Raw genomic sequence first — 17,490 nt, 5'->3', positions numbered from 1 at the left:
ACGTTGTAGCCGCCTTTCTGATTCAGTTGTCCAACAAATGTTCCTATATCGATTTTTTATGAATTACATACTTGAAAAAGATGATTCACACAAGTAGGTAGAGCTGAGCATAGCTTTCAACCTCAATGCAACTTCAATAATAATTGGATATTTTTCTTTGGGGACTTGAGGCCAAATATTTCCAGTTGTAGAAAGTGATCCGAGAAACAAGATCATTTTAAAAATCCACAAATTCCATTTCAACTGAAGCCTGATCTCCACCAAAATGTTTTACAACACATATGCTGCAAAATCTTCTGCATCGATCTCTACAAAAGGAGAGTTGACGAATTGTACCATATTCGATATGCTTTTAAAATCTTGAAATCATTGATCAAACTGACGACATTCTTTTCCCACATCTCAAGCTCCTTGGAAAACGATTTTACAGTTCAAATCATTCCACCGATGTCCTTATCTTCCCCTTGAAGCTGCAAATTTGAATCATTCAACTTCTCAGTTATATCTGTGAGAAATGCGAAATTTTGTAGCCATGTTTCTCAATGCATGGTTGACAACCCAAGCATTTCTGTGAGCTACCAAAAACTACACCACGAGCTACCGGTAGCTCACGATCGACTGTTTGGCAACCACTGTTCTAACCCTTCCAATGCAAGATCTCTCACTTCTTCCCATGTAGAGCCTGTCAAAGTCATGATAGTATCATCCGCAAATGAAATTATCTTTCTATCTTGTGTGTTGAGTTTGAGTATATCGTTCATATAAACAAGAAATAACACTGGAGAAAGTACAGTTCCCTGCGGTACGCCATATTTTAATAAATTTATTTGATCAGACTTGTTTCCTATTGAAATGATTTGCGTTCTGTCTTTAAGATGATGTTTGAACAAATCCAATGCCTTGCCACGTATCCCAATATTCTCTAGTTTTTTTAGCAGTGTCACGTGTGGAATAGTGTCAGAGGCTTTTGCCAGGTCGAGTAGGACAGTTAAAGTTTTCTTATTTTTAGCAAAATTATCAGTCACTATGTCTACAAGGTGCAATATGGCATCCTGGGTACTCTTGCCGGCTTGGAAGCCGTATTGATTTTTATGAATAATATCAAACTTACTCAGGTAATTCACAAATCTTGTCTTTATTATCTTCTCCATTATCTTGGAAAGGCTACTGAGCAGGCTTATTGGTCTGTAGTTGGATGGATCACCTACATTTCCGCCCTTGTGGAGTGGGACAACTCTAGCAATTTTGAATTCCTTTGGAAAGTATCCCTGCTCAAAACATTTATTTATTATGAAGGACAATGGTTTAGCAATGTAACTGGATACATTTTTCAAACACATATTACTGATATTATCAATACCTGGCGAAGAGTTATTTTTAAGCGTAAAAATTGTTTCTATTACCTCACACTCATATGTCGGGAACCAAAAAATGAATGTGGTGAACTGACAACTGTATCTGGAAAGTGAGGCCTATTATCAATATCAGAGTTTTCTATTCTTTCGGCAGACGATTTACCAACTTCTGCAAAATATCTATTCAAAGTACTGGGATCAATGGCTTTCTTTTTTTTGTCCAATAGCTCATCTATACAGTTCCAAAGTTTTTTGCTGTTCTTTTTACATTGTGATATCTTGTTTTTGAAATAATTCTGCTTGGCTTGCTTTATCAGGCTTCTCAAAACGTTTCTATATCTAGTGTATGTCAATTTCAAGTTGAGATTAAGAGGTTGTTTTTTCAATACATGAATAAATGATCTTTATTACCTTGTAAGCTAATTGTAGCAACTGGTTCGTCAAAAAACAAGCATACAAAACATATATATCAACAAAGGAGAAATTGATAAAGCCTATATTAAAAGCAAAAGTCTTTGGTGCAAAAAAGACAAGTATAAAGAACAGTATCTCATAGAGTTTATGAATAAAATTTGTTGATGGTAGCATTCGGGATATCAAAAAACTCCCTTATTGAATACAGAGGGGTTTTCACGAGGAATGCATGGGTGCATTTGTTGAACTGCTGTCTTGTAAGAGTCCTCACTGATGCTGGCAGCCGGTTGAAAAGCCTCATGCTGAGGCTACCAGGGCTATTTTGTATCCTACACAGCCTTGTGAAGGGCAGGTTGAGTTGGCTTCTGCCTCGTGTGTTGTGGTCATGAAAGTCACTCCTCAGGCTCAAACATTCCAGGCTGCCCTTGATTTGTTTAAGGGATATGAAGATGTAGAGGCAGATGATTGTCATGACCGATTCTGCACAAAACAGTGGGCGACAATGATCAATTGTGCCAGAGCCCGTGATTATTCTGATGGCCCTCTTCTGCAGTAAGAGAACTCTATCAATGCCGCTGGCTGCACCCCAGTGTTCCAAACCATACATCACTATTCCTTGGAAGAAAGAGATGTATGCAGTCCTCACATAGCTTTTAGGTACACACAGAATCAGCTGCCTAAGTAGGTAGATTACTCTGGACAGCTTTGTACATATGAAGTCAATATGTGGGTTCCATGTCAATTTCGAATCCAGATGGAAACCCAGAAGTCCAACACTTCTCGCCTGATCTGTGACATTTCTCAAGCCAAATATTATCCTTTGAGTCTTATCCTCATTTAGTTTGAGATAGTTGGACTCGAACCAAGCTGAGACGGTATTCAGAGACTGACTCATTTTAACATTCAGATTTTCCACTGATTTATTGACATCATACAATGTGGTGTCATCTGCATATGCAATCAACCTGTTACCCAACACTGATGGAACATCATTCATCATGATAATGAAAAGTAGGGGTCCCAATATGGATCCTTGGGGAACCCCATGAAGAATTTCAATTGTTTATACATTTTATCTCTAGTTCTTATACAGTTCACTAGGCTTGCACTAATCCAGTTTTTCAAAGGTTTTTGACTGTGATTCAGTTTTATTTTTATCTTTGAATTTGTGATGTGATTATTTAATTTGTCGATAAATTTTGGTGTTATGTTTTCTATGTTATTGCTATCTAATATATCCTGCCAAGACTCGGTCTGTAGGTTTGTAATTAGTTTTGAATAATCTATTATCAGTGAACTCTCTGTAATCTGTGGAGATTTGTTTGTGATCTGATGTACCCAAGAATAAACCAGTTGCAAAATGATCTGTAATGATAGTCTTGAAAGTTACACCTACTACATCCTCATAATGGATGTTTCATCTTTATGGAATATGTGATCAAGGGTTGATATTGAGTCATTCTGCACTCTTGTTGGTTTATTTATATACAATTTTAAACCATTCATATGTAACATACCATAATACTCATTCTTGATATAAATGTTTATGTCACCTATCAGAATTATGTTTTTTTTTTTGTTTTTTTTTTAATTTTTGAACTCCTCCAGGCAAACGCTAATATCTTCAATAAATTGTTCAGCTGATAATGATGGAGGTCTATACACGGCTATAAGTGTGATGTTTTCTTTCATCTGTGGCACACGAATGTCGAGGATAATAGAATTTGCGGAAGCAATATCATTTTTTAAAATTTCAGAATCTAGATTATCTTTGATAAATACACACACTCCATCACATTTATTAAATTTAGCAGGTGAATTTATAACTGAGTACCCGTTCAGGCTGAAAGAAAACTCGTGTTCCTCCGAAATCCATGTTTCAGATAGAATTATTAAATGGTAGGTGGTTTTACAGTTTTGAAGGACAACGGCGCTACAGCCCAAATCGGGCTTTGGCCTCAATTAAACTTTGCCTCCAGCCATCTCTATCCATTGCTGCACCTTTCTATCTCCTCAAACGTAGCATTTCCCTAGCGTCCTTTGCCACTCTATCCTCCCGTCGCTCTCTTGGTCTTCCAACAGGTCTCCTTCCTCCAGGCTGTCCCACGAATACCTTCCTTGGCACACGTATATCTGGCATCCGTTGCAAATGTCCTGCCCATCGGAGCCGCATCAATCTTATGTGGGCCGATAGTGGGGGTTCTCTGTAGAGTGTTGCTAACTCTGCATTAGTACGGATACGCCACTGTCCTGCTTCACACACCGGTCCATATATTATTCGCAGCATCTTTCTCTCAAATACATTCAACAGGTCTGCTGTTCTGGCTGTCATTGTCCATGTCTCACTTCTGTAACACACCACTGTCCTTATAATGCTTTTATATAGTTTTATCTTGCATTCACGGTGTACATACCTAGCTTTGAATATGCATATAAGGGAGAAAAATGTGCGGTTGGCTGCAGTGATACGTTTTTGAACTTCTTGTTCCTCATTAGTATCCGTTATGCAACTCCCTAGGTAAGTAAAATTGTCAACTACTTCATAGTGCTTCCCTCCACATTCCATACGTTGTCCGAGTCTATTCCGATGCTGTCTACTCTGGAGCAATACTTTTGTTTTTTCAGTGTTTATCTCCAGGCCAACATCCGATGCACCCTCCTCCAACTCCATTGCTACATTCTTCATAGCCATCATAGATCTACCAAGTATGCCAATATCATCTGCATAGCCTAGTATTTGGACTGACTTCATCATCAGTGTTCCACACCTATCCACTGAAGTCCTCCTTATTGCTCTAGTGCCAAGTTGAAGAGCATTGGTGCAATTCCATCTCCTTGCTTTAGGCCATGCTTCGTTTCGAAATATTCTGTCAGCTCTCCAGCCACTCTGACCTGGCAAATCGTATTCTCCATTGTGGCTCTGACTAGCCTCACCAGCTTTGATGGAATGTTGAAGTCTAACATGATTGTATACAGCCTGTCTCTTGTGATGCTGTCATAGGCCTGTCTGAAGTCGACAAACATTGCGAATATATCTATATTGTTTTCCCAGCATTTTTCTGTAATCTGTCGGAGGGTGAATAATTGATCAGTAGTTGATCTACCTGGCCTAAATCCTGCCTGGTATTCTCCTATTATGTTTTCCACATACACCCCTAATCGTGCTTTTAATGCTGTGGTGAATATTTTATATGTTGTGTTCAACAGATATATACCTCTATAGTTTCGGCATAGAATAGAATATATATATATAATAGAATATATATTGGCAGAGAATAGAAGAGAGTGGAGGGCTGCTGCCATATAGAAAGACCTGCTTACGAGCAGAAAACTACAGACAGACAGTTTCGGCAGTCTAGTTTGTCTCCCTTTTTGTAAATGGGACAAATAATATTTTTCTTCCATTCATCTGTTCTTCACACCATACCTGCTCAATAAGCTTGTGAAGCCGTCTGTATATTTGCATGCCTCCATGCTTCCATAGTTCACCTGAAATTCCATCTGTTCCGGGAGCTTTATTGTTTCTTAGCAACTTAGTGGCCTCAATAATTTCCTCCAGAGTTGGAGGTTCAGCACCGTCTACATTTCCCTGATCCTGTTCCAACCTAGGATCTCCATTTTGCAATATTCGGGGAGCAGCCTGATTCAGCAATTCACTGAAATGGGTTCTCCATATCTCTTTGATCGCTTCCCCATCTCCAATCACTTCTCCTTCCTTGTTTCTGCACAACACTGTATGGGGTTGATATCCTTTTTTAAAAACATTGACTTCTTTATATGCGTGATGTGTCTCATTGTCCAAGAAATTCTTTTCAATTCTTTCTACAATTTTATTTTGGTACTCTCTCTTTTTTCTTCTAATTGTCTTGTTAGATACCTTTCTTGACGTTTCGTACAGTTCCCTCTTTGCTCTGGTGGGCCTTTGCAGATAATTATTCCTATTCCTATTTGTTTCTTCAATTGCTTTTCTGCAGTCCTCATCAAACCAAACTTCTCTTATTTTTCTCCTTTCCAGGCCAAATACTGCTTCTGCTGAGGTAGTTACCGCTTCGGTCAGGATTTGTAATTGCTCTTCTATCATCATATCTTCAATAGACCCATCCATCTCTTCCATTTTTCTATTCAGTGCTTCTTCATATTCTTCTCTCTTCTCGGCCACATGCAGTTTATTTATATCAAACTTTGGTCGCTCTTGATATCTCTCTTTATTAACTGCAATATGGCATCGAAACTTCACACCTACTAGATGATGGTCCGAGTCACAGTTTGCCCCTCTGTAACTACGCACATTCATGACACTGGACATTCCCCTTTTACTGATGATGACATGGTCAATCTGTTTGAAGGTTCTGCCATCTGGAGACATCCATGTTTGCTTATGTATATTTTTCCTGGGATGTTGTGTTGATGCGACAATCATGTTTCTGGATGCTGAAAATTCAATAACTCTTCTCCCATTGTCGTTACTGACTTCATGAAGACTATTTGAGCCAATAATATCTCTCCAGTGATCTTCTCTACCCACTTTAGCATTCATATCCCCAATAACCATTTTTATGTCATTCGAGGGCAAGCTGTCATAAATGCTTTCCACTTTACAGTAGAACTGTTCCTTCACTTCATCCTCCTTATCTTCAGTTTCTGCATGTACGTTTATAATGGACATATTAAAGAATTTTGTTTTGATTCGCAAGGTACATATACGCTCATCCACTGCTTTGAAATCCAGTATGTTATGCATAAACTTTTTCTGAACAATGAAACCAACTCCCAACTCATGTCTGCCATCCATCTTCCCACTGTAGAGAATTGTCCCCTCTCTAGTGTCTGACACGCCACTTCCAGTCCATCTTAATTCCTGCACAGCCAAAAATACCATTCTGTATCTCTCCAGTATTTGAAAGACTTCCTTCAAGGCACCTCCCCTATACAATGTTCTAACATTCCAAGTTCCAAATCCAAAATTCAAGTCACTTCTTTTCCTGTATGTTTTCCTTTTATTCCGGTTACCAATCCGAGGCTCATTTAATTGTTTCTGAACAATTGAGTTTTTACGGGGATGGGGGGTCAGCCCATCGCCCAACCCCCAACCTGGAGGACCAGGTAGTTTTTTCGGGTTTCCTTCCCTAGCCTTTGGTAAACCAATACCAAACTACAAGGCAGCAGCATAAGGAAAAAATAAAATAGAAAAGAAGAATTTTCCCAAGGTGGGGAGGACAGGATAGAGAAAGAGAGCAGTGCGCGACCGACAGGATGACAGATTGACACCTTACTGAAGCAAGGTGCCCCCATCATCCCTGTAGCCGCACACTGCAAAAGAATGGCACAAAGCTAATTCAATGGAAGGTGCCATTCTAGAAATAAAAGATCCAAGCATATAGAAGAAGAAGAAGGCCATAGGAAGAAGGGCTTGGAAAGTGGAGTTCCCTTTGGCTACTTTCACACGATAGGAGACGTGCAACTTGAACACTGAACAGTGTTCACGTTTTTTTTGTCGAAGTACATTGAGTCAAATCGTGTCTTTCACATGGTGACTCCTATCCAGGAACCTCGTTTTGTCACGTCTTTTCCCCTCGAGGCAAGCAGAGGCAAGATCTAACAACTACGCGCCGACGTTTGCTCAAAGTATGACTCATCACTTTTTCTCAAAGTCTAACTTCCTTAAAAATATAGATAGAAGATTTCGGATTTGGATTCAGCGACCCCAAATTCTTTAAAGCGTAAGTCCCGTTTTCGAAAATATCCGAAAACAAGGAAGTTATGGCTGTTTTTAATAAAGCTTTCTATTATCATATAATTATACGGTAAAAACGAACAGGTACTGTACTATACAGTACGTAAGTACTGTAGCTATTATAATACAACTTACACTGTATTCGTGTAGGAAATTTGGTAGGTTATTTATCTTGATTTCTGAAAATACCCCAAAATAAGGGAGTAAGATAACTTTGAAAAACCAAAGTTTTCCTGCCGATTGAAGAAACATTAAAAATTAGTCTAAGACATATTATGTCTTAGAATAAAAACGTGTAACAAATATCAGATCACTATTCAAGCTATCAAGCTTTTCATAAATTTATTTGTCTCCTCATGGCAGAAGGTTTGCGCCCAACGTTTTCACTTAAACATTTCTATGATTAAATTGTGATAGAGAACATTATCGTATTGATCTTCTAAATCCAGTTACATGTACATCGATTTTCGTAATCTCTCAGCTGAATTTTATCCTTCACCTTCTCATGGAGTTCATCAAATGTTTTGGACGACATGCGGAAATAGTTGAAAAACTTTTTATCGTCCTGTCTGAGTTCTTTGAACAGTGTGGCGTGAGCTCCTGCGTTATCACGAAGTTTATTGATAGGATGAACCCAATGGAGTCTACCTCTTGCTAGCCGTTTTTGACGCCGAAGTATGTGTCGACGGTATACGACATAAAAGGCAAATGCTCGCGCTTGGTCCATAGTTCTACGACTGAGGAATGAGGATTTAGGTCAGCAACTAAAATCGACAAGCCATGATTGTCAATCTTACTCATGATACAAAGCTTTGTACTATGATACATGGTTTTCATTCCGTATCATTCTTTAATGAAAATAAAACAAGATTCCGGTTTCAAAAGCATCAAAGTCGCCAGGCTGGTCTGAGCTATTCATGACTTTTTTTCAGTATGCATTATCAACTCAGCAGTTCTAATATACAGACATCACTACTTGGAATGCCATGAAATTTTCTATTCTTTCAATTCCTATTATTACCATAGATCGATTCAGATCAGCACAATGTTTATACTGTATGTTCATAATAGATTTTTCTGATTGTAAAAAGAAATAGTCAATAATTGCTGGGAATTTAAAGTGATATTCAACGATTTGAACCTGATAAATTGTATTGTTGAATGACAATTGAAATTCAGTGAATTTTACTGTACAACATTCCTTTTCCTCCTATTTTATTGGGTGATGAGTGGAGATGATTTATGATTTCATATTTGGATTCATCTTTTCATAGTTCAATATTTTTTTTGGAAAACTAGAACTTTTAAAAATTAAAAATGTTTATGTATAAACTTCTCAGGTGTTCAAAAACTTCTTAAAACCTTTGCCTGTCCCTTTGTGAGGCAGGAGTATTATTATCTTAGTACGTACTATATAATCATATGATAATGGAAAGCTATATTAAAAACAGCTATAACTCCCTTGTTTTCGGGTATTTTTGAAAATGGGACTTACGCTTTAAAGAATTTGGGGTCGCTGAATCCAAATCCGAAATCAGAAATCTTCTATCTATATTTTTAAGGAAGTTAGACTTTGAGAAAAAGTGATGAGTCATACTTTGAGCAAACGTCGGCATAGTTGTTAGATCTGTCGGCTTATTCGTAAGATCCCCATGTGAAAGTACAGGAGAGCTGCAAAATATGAAATATGATCTTCCGTAATATGATATTCCAGGAGCGAGGTCTCTGCCGTGTGAAACTGGCCTTTTAGTCGCCTCTTTCGAACAAGCAGGGATTACTGTGGGTACAATTCTACTACCCCTACCACACTGGGGGTAATCGTTGATTACGTTTTGAAGGACAATGGAGAACTCATCAAAATTCTTTTTCATACTACGTATGAAATATATTCATATATTCACATATATTTACAGATATATATTTATGAATACACATATATTTACACATATATTTATGAATATATTTACATATATTCATATGTAAAATGTTGATTGTTCAATTTCAAGCATTGTTCAATTTCAATGACGGCTGAAAATTCAACACATCAACATACTCTATTGTGTCGTAGCATCCTTCATCAAATATCCCTCCAAAGTCATTAAACAATACCATTTCAAGTTTTCAAGATAATCTACTTTCACTTTTATTGATATTCAGTTATTCCTGCATCAACTGTAAGGATAGAAGATATTCTATTTGATAATGGATAAATATCTGTGAATTAGAACAGTTATTTAAATGTGTTGGGGTAAATTAGGAGATAATATATTTTAACAACGACAAACTGAGAGAGGAAAAAAATTTAATTTATGTGAGAAAATGTAGAAAACTCTACTGATGTAGAATTAGAAAGTAGAAAATAGAATATATTGGTAATGCTTTCCAACTAAATGAAAAGAAAAAAATGTATACATATATACAGTGCTTAGATTGAAATTACAGTAACATTGTGCGTACATTGTGTATACATTACCCATTTATAAACACTCATTATTCCTCAATTTCTATATAATATGTGATTACTCTGTAGATTTTATTATGCTTTACTCAATGTATTAAAATATATAATACTATGTTGCATTTTTATTCACTTTTTAGATTTTTATATCAAGATTTATCGTTGAACACTTTGTTTATCATTTGTTTTCCTTCAGATGGAACGATTGAAAGAAGCAAGCAAAATTAACCTTTCGCTATCAGCTCTAGGAAATGTGATTTGCGCTTTGGAAAATGGAAGTACCCATGTTCCGTATCGAGACTCAAAACTGACTAGATTGCTTCAAGGTAAACATTTCTATTAACATCCTGATGGTTCTAGTTTTTAACATTAATGCTTCATATGTTTCATGATGTTTTGGTTAATTGAATTGAATTTTAATTCCATAGAATAATATAACATATTATAGAATATAATACATACACAGAGTAAAGCAACGCTACAAATGTTCAAATAAATTAAATAAAGCAATAGATAGCAGTGGGAATTATCCCCATTACTTTGATAACTTCATTATTACTATTACTGAATACTATTATTATTATCAATTATATTAATTATGCGGAAATGTATTATTACGGTGAATGTGCAGCATACCAATATCCTGATAGTGAAATAGTAATTGCCCACATAGACTAAAAAAGTTTGTTTGTGGGTCAATGAGTCCAGCACTTCAATCAAATCCCAATCAAATTTTTTTTATTGCTCTAATTTAATGTCTAGTGTTGAATCAACTTAAAAATTATGTATCCATTCTACAAATACCTCAATTGATTTATTCGTGTAGTGTATTGTATTGATTGATTTTTATCTCTTTTCTATACAGATTCTCTTGGAGGAAACTCACAAACACTTATGATAGCAAACATCGGCCCAGCAAGTTATAACTATGACGAGAGCTTGACCACTCTGCGATATGCTAGTCGTGCAAAGAAAATTGTTAACAAGCCTCGTATCAATGAAGATCCTAAAGATGCTTTGTTGCGTGAATACAGGGAAGAAATTCTGCGGCTCAAGGTGATGGATCTTTTTATCTATAAAACATTTTAACCAATTTTGAATAATAATTATTTATAGTTTTTAATTACTTCACTCTCATTAATGATTATTATCACGATTATTATAATCAGGAAACTGACATAACTTTGCATGGTGGTACATTTGCTTTCGTATCTTGAAAGCACAATATTTTTGTACAGTACATTCATATGATCCCTTTCAGCTGAGTATTTTTAATATTGTTTCAGGCTCTTCAAGCACAACAAAGAAAATCAAGAACATTGATGAACAGTGAAAACAAAGGAGAGATGCTCAACGAAGAAGATTTGAACAAAATGGCCACTGAAATAAACAGGGAGACATCTCTGACTGATAAGGTACGTTGCCTGAATGCTCATCTGGCTTAAGCTACATAATAATCAATTAAATCCGATACCTGCCTATCGTATTATAGTTCTCATTGGAATAAAAGTTAATTAAAATGTTAATTCCTTTTACGTTGTCTGAATACACATCTGGCATAAGCTACATAATAATTAATCAAATCCGATACTTGCCTATCCTATTATAGCTCGGGTCGATGTCAAACGAGGCAAAAGACAGAAGAGTCCTGCGACAGTCGAGACCAGCGACGGTAGAGACCGGCGACATTCGAGGCCAGCGACGGTAGAGGACTCCTGAAAAAGTGGCCTCAAATGTCGCCTGCGTTAGGCGACAGTTGAGGCCACTCTAATTTTTGTACAGCCCCGACAGTCGAGACCTAAGACGGCAGAGGACTCCTGAAAAAGTGGCCTCAAATGTCGCCTGCGTTAGGCGACAGTTGAGGCCACTCTAGTTTTCGTACACTCCCGACAGTCGAGGCCTACGACCGTAGAGGATTGTAAAACAGTCCTCTACGGTCGTAAGCCTCGAATGTCGTCGGTCTCGACTGTCGCGCCCCCTTATAGCTCTCATTTGAATGAAATTGCAACACGTATGTAACATTCTCGGAAATAAATTGATTTGATTTGATGTTGGATTTGTGACAGCTCGATCTGTTTGATTATAATTCCATGTTGATAGCAATTCCCTTTGTAATGAAGCATATTCCTGGAGTTCAAATTTTAATTTTCCAGCGTTCTTTCTGGTTTTATCCAGTTATGTACATAGATTGATTTTAGAGAATTAGAATTGGTTTCTTTTCAAATCTACTTCCTTTCCCAATTCGTAAAAATGCTTGAAATATAGGTTATGCAAAATATTTCACGGACTACAATTTAAAAATCACTTCAAATAGGCCTACACTTTGCAAATTTTGATGTTGATATAGTTATAGAAATCTGATGTAAATAATACAATAAAATCAAAGTTATTGTGCTTTACAGGAACGAGCTTCGAAACTTCACGAAATTGAAGAAAAGAGAGCTGCTATTGTTGCTGAGAAGAAGTATGCTGAAGATATCATGCATAAAATTGAGTCAATGGAAAGTAAACTACTTGGTGGTGGCAAGAATATAATAGAGCACACTAATGAACAACAGAGGATTCTTGAGCAACAAGCTGCGGAAATTCAAAAATACAAGGTTAATAAGATTTTTATCCTTTTTCAAATAAAAGCTTCTACATATTGATACTTATTACCGTAGAACAGTAGAGATATTCTGGGCTATAGTGGGATCCACGTTATAATGACAGTGGAGAATAGATAGGAGAACAACGTTGCCTATTCTCTGTCTTGCCACTTTTTATATAGTGGATAGCTGATACCGGTAGATTTAATAACTGTTCATTCTCGTTTAAAATAATCAATTATATTTTATTCCGGGCCGGGAAATGGTCGTTTGTAGGGCGAGCATGATGTTTAAAGTCGAGGCGATAGCCGAGAATGGAATTTCATGTAAGCCCTGCAAGAAACATCCACGGTCAAGTAACGTACGATATTTCTCGCTACACAATCAGGAAATAATATGTTAATCAGTAAACAACAACAAATGACTGAATACCTAACTTCACGTGTTTCGAAATATCAAAAAGTTGTGAATTGATCAGACTTCTTGTTGATTGCCAATGCCATCTGTAGGTAGCGCACGACGAAAAAATTGTAAGGACCAGGGTTCCTCTCGTCGTGCACAATTAATAATCCCATTTAAAATACACGGAAACTGGAAGTGATCGGGAAGTGACCACTTTCGGGACGGGTATCGTGACTGACCTTGACTTTTCGGGCTCAAATTGAGATTGATATGGCGGAAGGTGTGGCTTGTTCATCAATTGGGCTAGTCAGTCGGGTCGAGCGAGGGGTTTGTTACCACTGTCTGAAAAAAAATGGCTTTTGGTGGCCCTGAAAAAGGGCCAAGTTTGTTGCTGGTGGCCCTGAAAAGGGACCAAGATTGTTGCTGGTGGCCCTAAAAGGGACCAAGGCAGGCTAGATGTTTAGTAGTCGTCGACTGGCGCGATACCACGCCGCGCGAGGGTCCCGGGCAGGTCCGTCTGGTGCGAGAGCAGGCCGGCAGGGGCTCAAGTCAATGGTTCGCAGTCTCCACTCTGGTTTACCCGGGCTACGGAGAGGGCTGACCGGGTGATCTACTAGCCAGAGGTCGTGCCAAATCTCCGCCGGGAGGACCTCCTCGACCACTTCCTCGTTTAGAAGGGGCCTTCGGTCAAACCCCGGGCAGGCAGGGTCGTAGGCTTCCGCTGCACACACTCCGATGTCGGTTCGGCACCCAACCCGCGCATCCAGAACCGCGCGCCAGTTGTTAGGCTGGGGCGCTAAGTCTTGGGGCGCAGCTGGCGAGGCGGTGTACAGCCTCAGCCTCTCCTCCACCTGGCGAAGCCGACGTAGGGCCCTCCTCTCCTGGATTCGGCGGCCGGCTCGGTTCCTCCTAGGCATCGGCTGGATAGTAGACAAGGAAGACACCTCAGGTTGCGGTTAGTCTCGCCGTGGTAGTGGTCTCTGGTAGTGGTCTCGGCTGGTGGTCTCAGCTGGTGGTCTCTTCTGGCTCTTCAGTGGAAGGCTGCTAGTGAGCAAGTGCTATCGAGGGTAGCTGAGTAGCCCCCTTTTATTCACAGTCCCCGAGTTCACCTGCGCTGCTATTGGCCGGCGGTGCTCGGCCAATAGAAACGCAGGAACGGGTGGCGGCGACTGAGGCGCACCCTGGTGGCGGGTGGGTCAACCACTCATTTGGTTGATGCGTGGCGTGGGGAGCAGAGCAGAGCGGCAGGCTGAAAGGTAGCGAACGCGAGGGAGGTATCAATTCACCCCCCCCCCCGTTTGAGGTAGCCACGGCGAGAATTTATTGATTGCAAAAAACAAGATATAATGTTTACAAAATATACAAAAGTGCCATTGGGCGATAATTTTACAGAAGTGAGACCAGAAGGGTCTCCCCCAACAGGTGGGTTGTGGTCAATAATTACAGAAATAAGACCAGAAGGGTCTCCCCCAACAGGTGGGTTGTTATTCCAAGAGATGTTGCTGGTCGGTGGTGATGGAGGGTGGCATCTGCTCCATGAACAATTTTGCGTGTTGTTGCAGTAATACTGTTAACCGTCGGTGCTGGTCGCTGGGCGTGTCTTCTAGTAACTTGTCAACCAGGTGAGTGTCCATCTCTACTGAGACTGGTGGTTGCGCTATCCAGAAGATCGTATCTCGCTGCGTCTTGCCGTAGATTAGCCTGTCTTGCTCAAAGTCAAGCACTGCCTTATTCTCCCGAAACCATGGTCGTCCCAAGATGATGTCTTCGCGTAGGTCAGGTAGACCTAGGAAGGGGATATTTTGAATGTGCTGTTGGATCTGGAGTTCCAGATGTCCTTGTATGGCCGTTTCGCAGCTAGTGGGACGGTTGGTCAGCAGTACAGGTAGCTTCAGCGGTTGGATCCGTGTACCGTGGTCGAGGTGGGCAGCTCTCACGAAGTTGTGCGTTGCGGCTGAATCGAGTAGAGCGTGTAGTTGTTTACCCGCGAGGATGACAGGGATCCGGGGTAGAGTCTGTCCGTCTATCTGGATCACGGCTAGGTTCGGTGCTTGGCTGGGCGGAGGGCTGGTGATGTGGTTGTTGACTACTGGGGTGGCAGTGTTGGTGACCTTGTCGGTGACTGCGGCCAGGGCAGTGTTGGTGACCTGGTGGCTGACTGCGGCTGGGGCAGTGTTGGTGACCTGGTGGCTGAATGCGGCTGGGTCAGCGTTGGTGACCTGGTCGTCGACTGCGGCGAGGGCAGTGTTGGTGACTCCGTCCATGACAGCGATCCCGGTAGGTGGCGGGTGCGTGTGGGTCACAGTTGCATGTTCCTCCCCAGGCTGGTGGTCGATGACGCGCTCATCGTCGTCTGGTGATGCTGTCCTCTCGCGGGCCAGTAGAGGCGCGGCTGCTGGGTGCTGTGGAGAGTCTCTGTCAGCCGGGAAGAGCAAGGGGTCTTCGGTGACATTGGAAGGAGACTTAGCGACGCTAGCAGGGTCTACGGTGGCGTGACGGGTAGGCGATCGATCCGTTGTGAGTGAGACGGTCATGAGTGACGGCTGGGTGGTTGACGCGCAAGGGTGTGCCGGACGCGGTTGCTGTTGTGAGACGGTGACCCGGGTGACGACTGGTACTGGGTCATTCTTGATAGCCCGTGGAGGTGCGGCTGCTAGGTACCGTGGAGAGTCTCTGTCAGCCGAGAAGAGCGAGGGGTCTTTGGTGACGTTGGAAGGAGGCTTGGTGACGCTGGCAGGATCCACGGTGGCGTGACCAAGGATTGACTGGCTGGCCGGTTCGGTGACGGTTATCGCTTGTAGTTGGGGTGGTGACCTGCGAGGCTGGCGCTGCGGGTCTTGCACCTCATCGTTAATGTAGTGGACTCCTACTTTCCGTGCTGGAGGGGTGGAGTCCGAGTCTCTCCAGTATCGCCGTTTCCCTGCCGTTTCTTCGCAAGTTCTGGGCAGTCGCGATGAAAATGCTTGGCCGGGCAGTAATGACACTGAGGAAGCTGGTTGTAGTTGAACCTCGGCGGCGGCTCTCGATGGGGTGGCCCTGCGGGTGCCGTAGGTTGAGGCGGCTTATATTTTGGTCGACTGTTGAGGTCGGTTTCCAGGTCGTTGGCGATCATGATCAGCTCTTCATAGTTCGTGGGACGAGCAGCTCGAACTAGGGTGCGAAGCTCGGAACTCAGCTGACCGATGAGCAGGGCGATCACCTCGTCTTCAGCCAGGTTGGTTCCTAAGCGCTGCTGTAGTTGGAGCTTCTGACGGATGAATCGCTCCACTGGCTGGTTCGGTTTGTGGGTGGTGCCATAAAATTCCGTGTGAGCGGCTGCGATTTTATGGGCTCCCGAGAAACGGGCCTGAAGTCGGTCACGGAACTGTTCCCAGGTGGTGACGAATTCTCCGTAGTCTCTCCACCAGGCGGCGGCGTCGTCTTGTAGTTGCGCTTTTAGAAGCATGACCCAGGTATAGCTGGGAATGTGGTGACCCTGTAGCAGCTCGGTGCACTGTCGCATGAAGGTGATGGGGTCTTCATGGAGCTTGCCGCGGAAGAACGGTAGCAGGGTTGCTATGCTGGTCAGCTGGCTGAGGTTGCCGGTGTAGCTGACGGCTGGAGCCGGTAAGTTGGCCATGTTGCTGGTTGCGGTAGTGGCGTGACTAGAGGTTGACGGTGGAGCAGGCAGGTTGACGGTCAGCGCGCTGGGTTGCAGGGTGGTTGGTCGAGCGGGCTCGCTGGTGAAGGCGGGTGGCTGCGTTGCCCCGGTTTCGCTGGTGGAAGCGGGCGGCTGCGTCGTGCTGCTGTCGGTTTGACCAGTGGTCTGTGCAGGCCAGCCGGCGAATGTAGACTCGGTGTGCTGGCTGGTTGACTGCATCGAATCTTCGGTGGTCGTATCTCCACTGTCTCCGGCTCCAGTTCTAGTCGCTACCATGTTCGGTGTTATGGGCGCCACTGGGAAATTGCCTGTTCCCAGACAGGTATTCTGAATTGAAAGATTCAGAGACACATTTTGTTGAAAGAAAATAAGTTTGAATTTTTTTGTGTGAAAAATTCAAGACATACATTTAGATGAAAAATTTAAGACATACATTTAGTTCTAAATTTAGGTTGACATTTTGTTTGAAAAAAAAGTTTTGACAGTGGTAACGGGTTACTGTATCTCCATACAGTTAGTGGCCCCACGTTGGCAGGCGCCAATAATTGATATGGCGGAAAGGTGTGGCTCGTTCATCAATTGGGCTAGTCAGTCGGGTCGAGCGAGGGGTTTGTTACCACTGTCTGAAAAAAAATGGCTTTTGGTGGCCCTGAAAAAGGGCCAAGTTTGTTGCTGGTGGCCCTGAAAAGGGACCAAGATTGTTGCTGGTGGCCCTAAAAGGGACCAAGGCAGGCTAGATGTTTAGTAGTCGTCGACTGGCGCGATACCACGCCGCGCGAGGGTCCCGGGCAGGTCCGTCTGGTGCGAGAGCAGGCCGGCAGGGGCTCAAGTCAATGGTTCGCAGTCTCCACTCTGGTTTACCCGGGCTACGGAGAGGGCTGACCGGGTGATCTACTAGC

The 17,490-nt window shown here is 41.8% G+C and overlaps 1 protein-coding gene across 2 annotated transcripts in view; it reads left to right on the top strand.

The window, feature by feature from the left end:
• The window catches only part of LOC111051724 (kinesin-like protein KIF3B), a 64,078-nt gene that overhangs the window by 20,872 nt on the left and 25,716 nt on the right, over positions 1 to 17,490 (top strand). For both annotated transcript variants that reach the window (XM_039441682.1, XM_039441683.1), the window contains exons 9-12: positions 10,158 to 10,287; positions 10,827 to 11,017; positions 11,248 to 11,376; positions 12,364 to 12,561. In XM_039441682.1, coding sequence (XP_039297616.1) covers positions 10,158 to 10,287; positions 10,827 to 11,017; positions 11,248 to 11,376; positions 12,364 to 12,561 — 648 coding nt within the window. The remainder of the gene's footprint in view (positions 1 to 10,157; positions 10,288 to 10,826; positions 11,018 to 11,247; positions 11,377 to 12,363; positions 12,562 to 17,490) is intronic.

This window comes from Nilaparvata lugens, chromosome X, assembly GCF_014356525.2.
Source record: "Nilaparvata lugens isolate BPH chromosome X, ASM1435652v1, whole genome shotgun sequence".
In the NCBI taxonomy this organism is placed as follows: Eukaryota; Metazoa; Arthropoda; class Insecta; order Hemiptera; family Delphacidae; genus Nilaparvata; species Nilaparvata lugens.
This window is presented reverse-complemented; position numbering and strand designations above follow the sequence as displayed.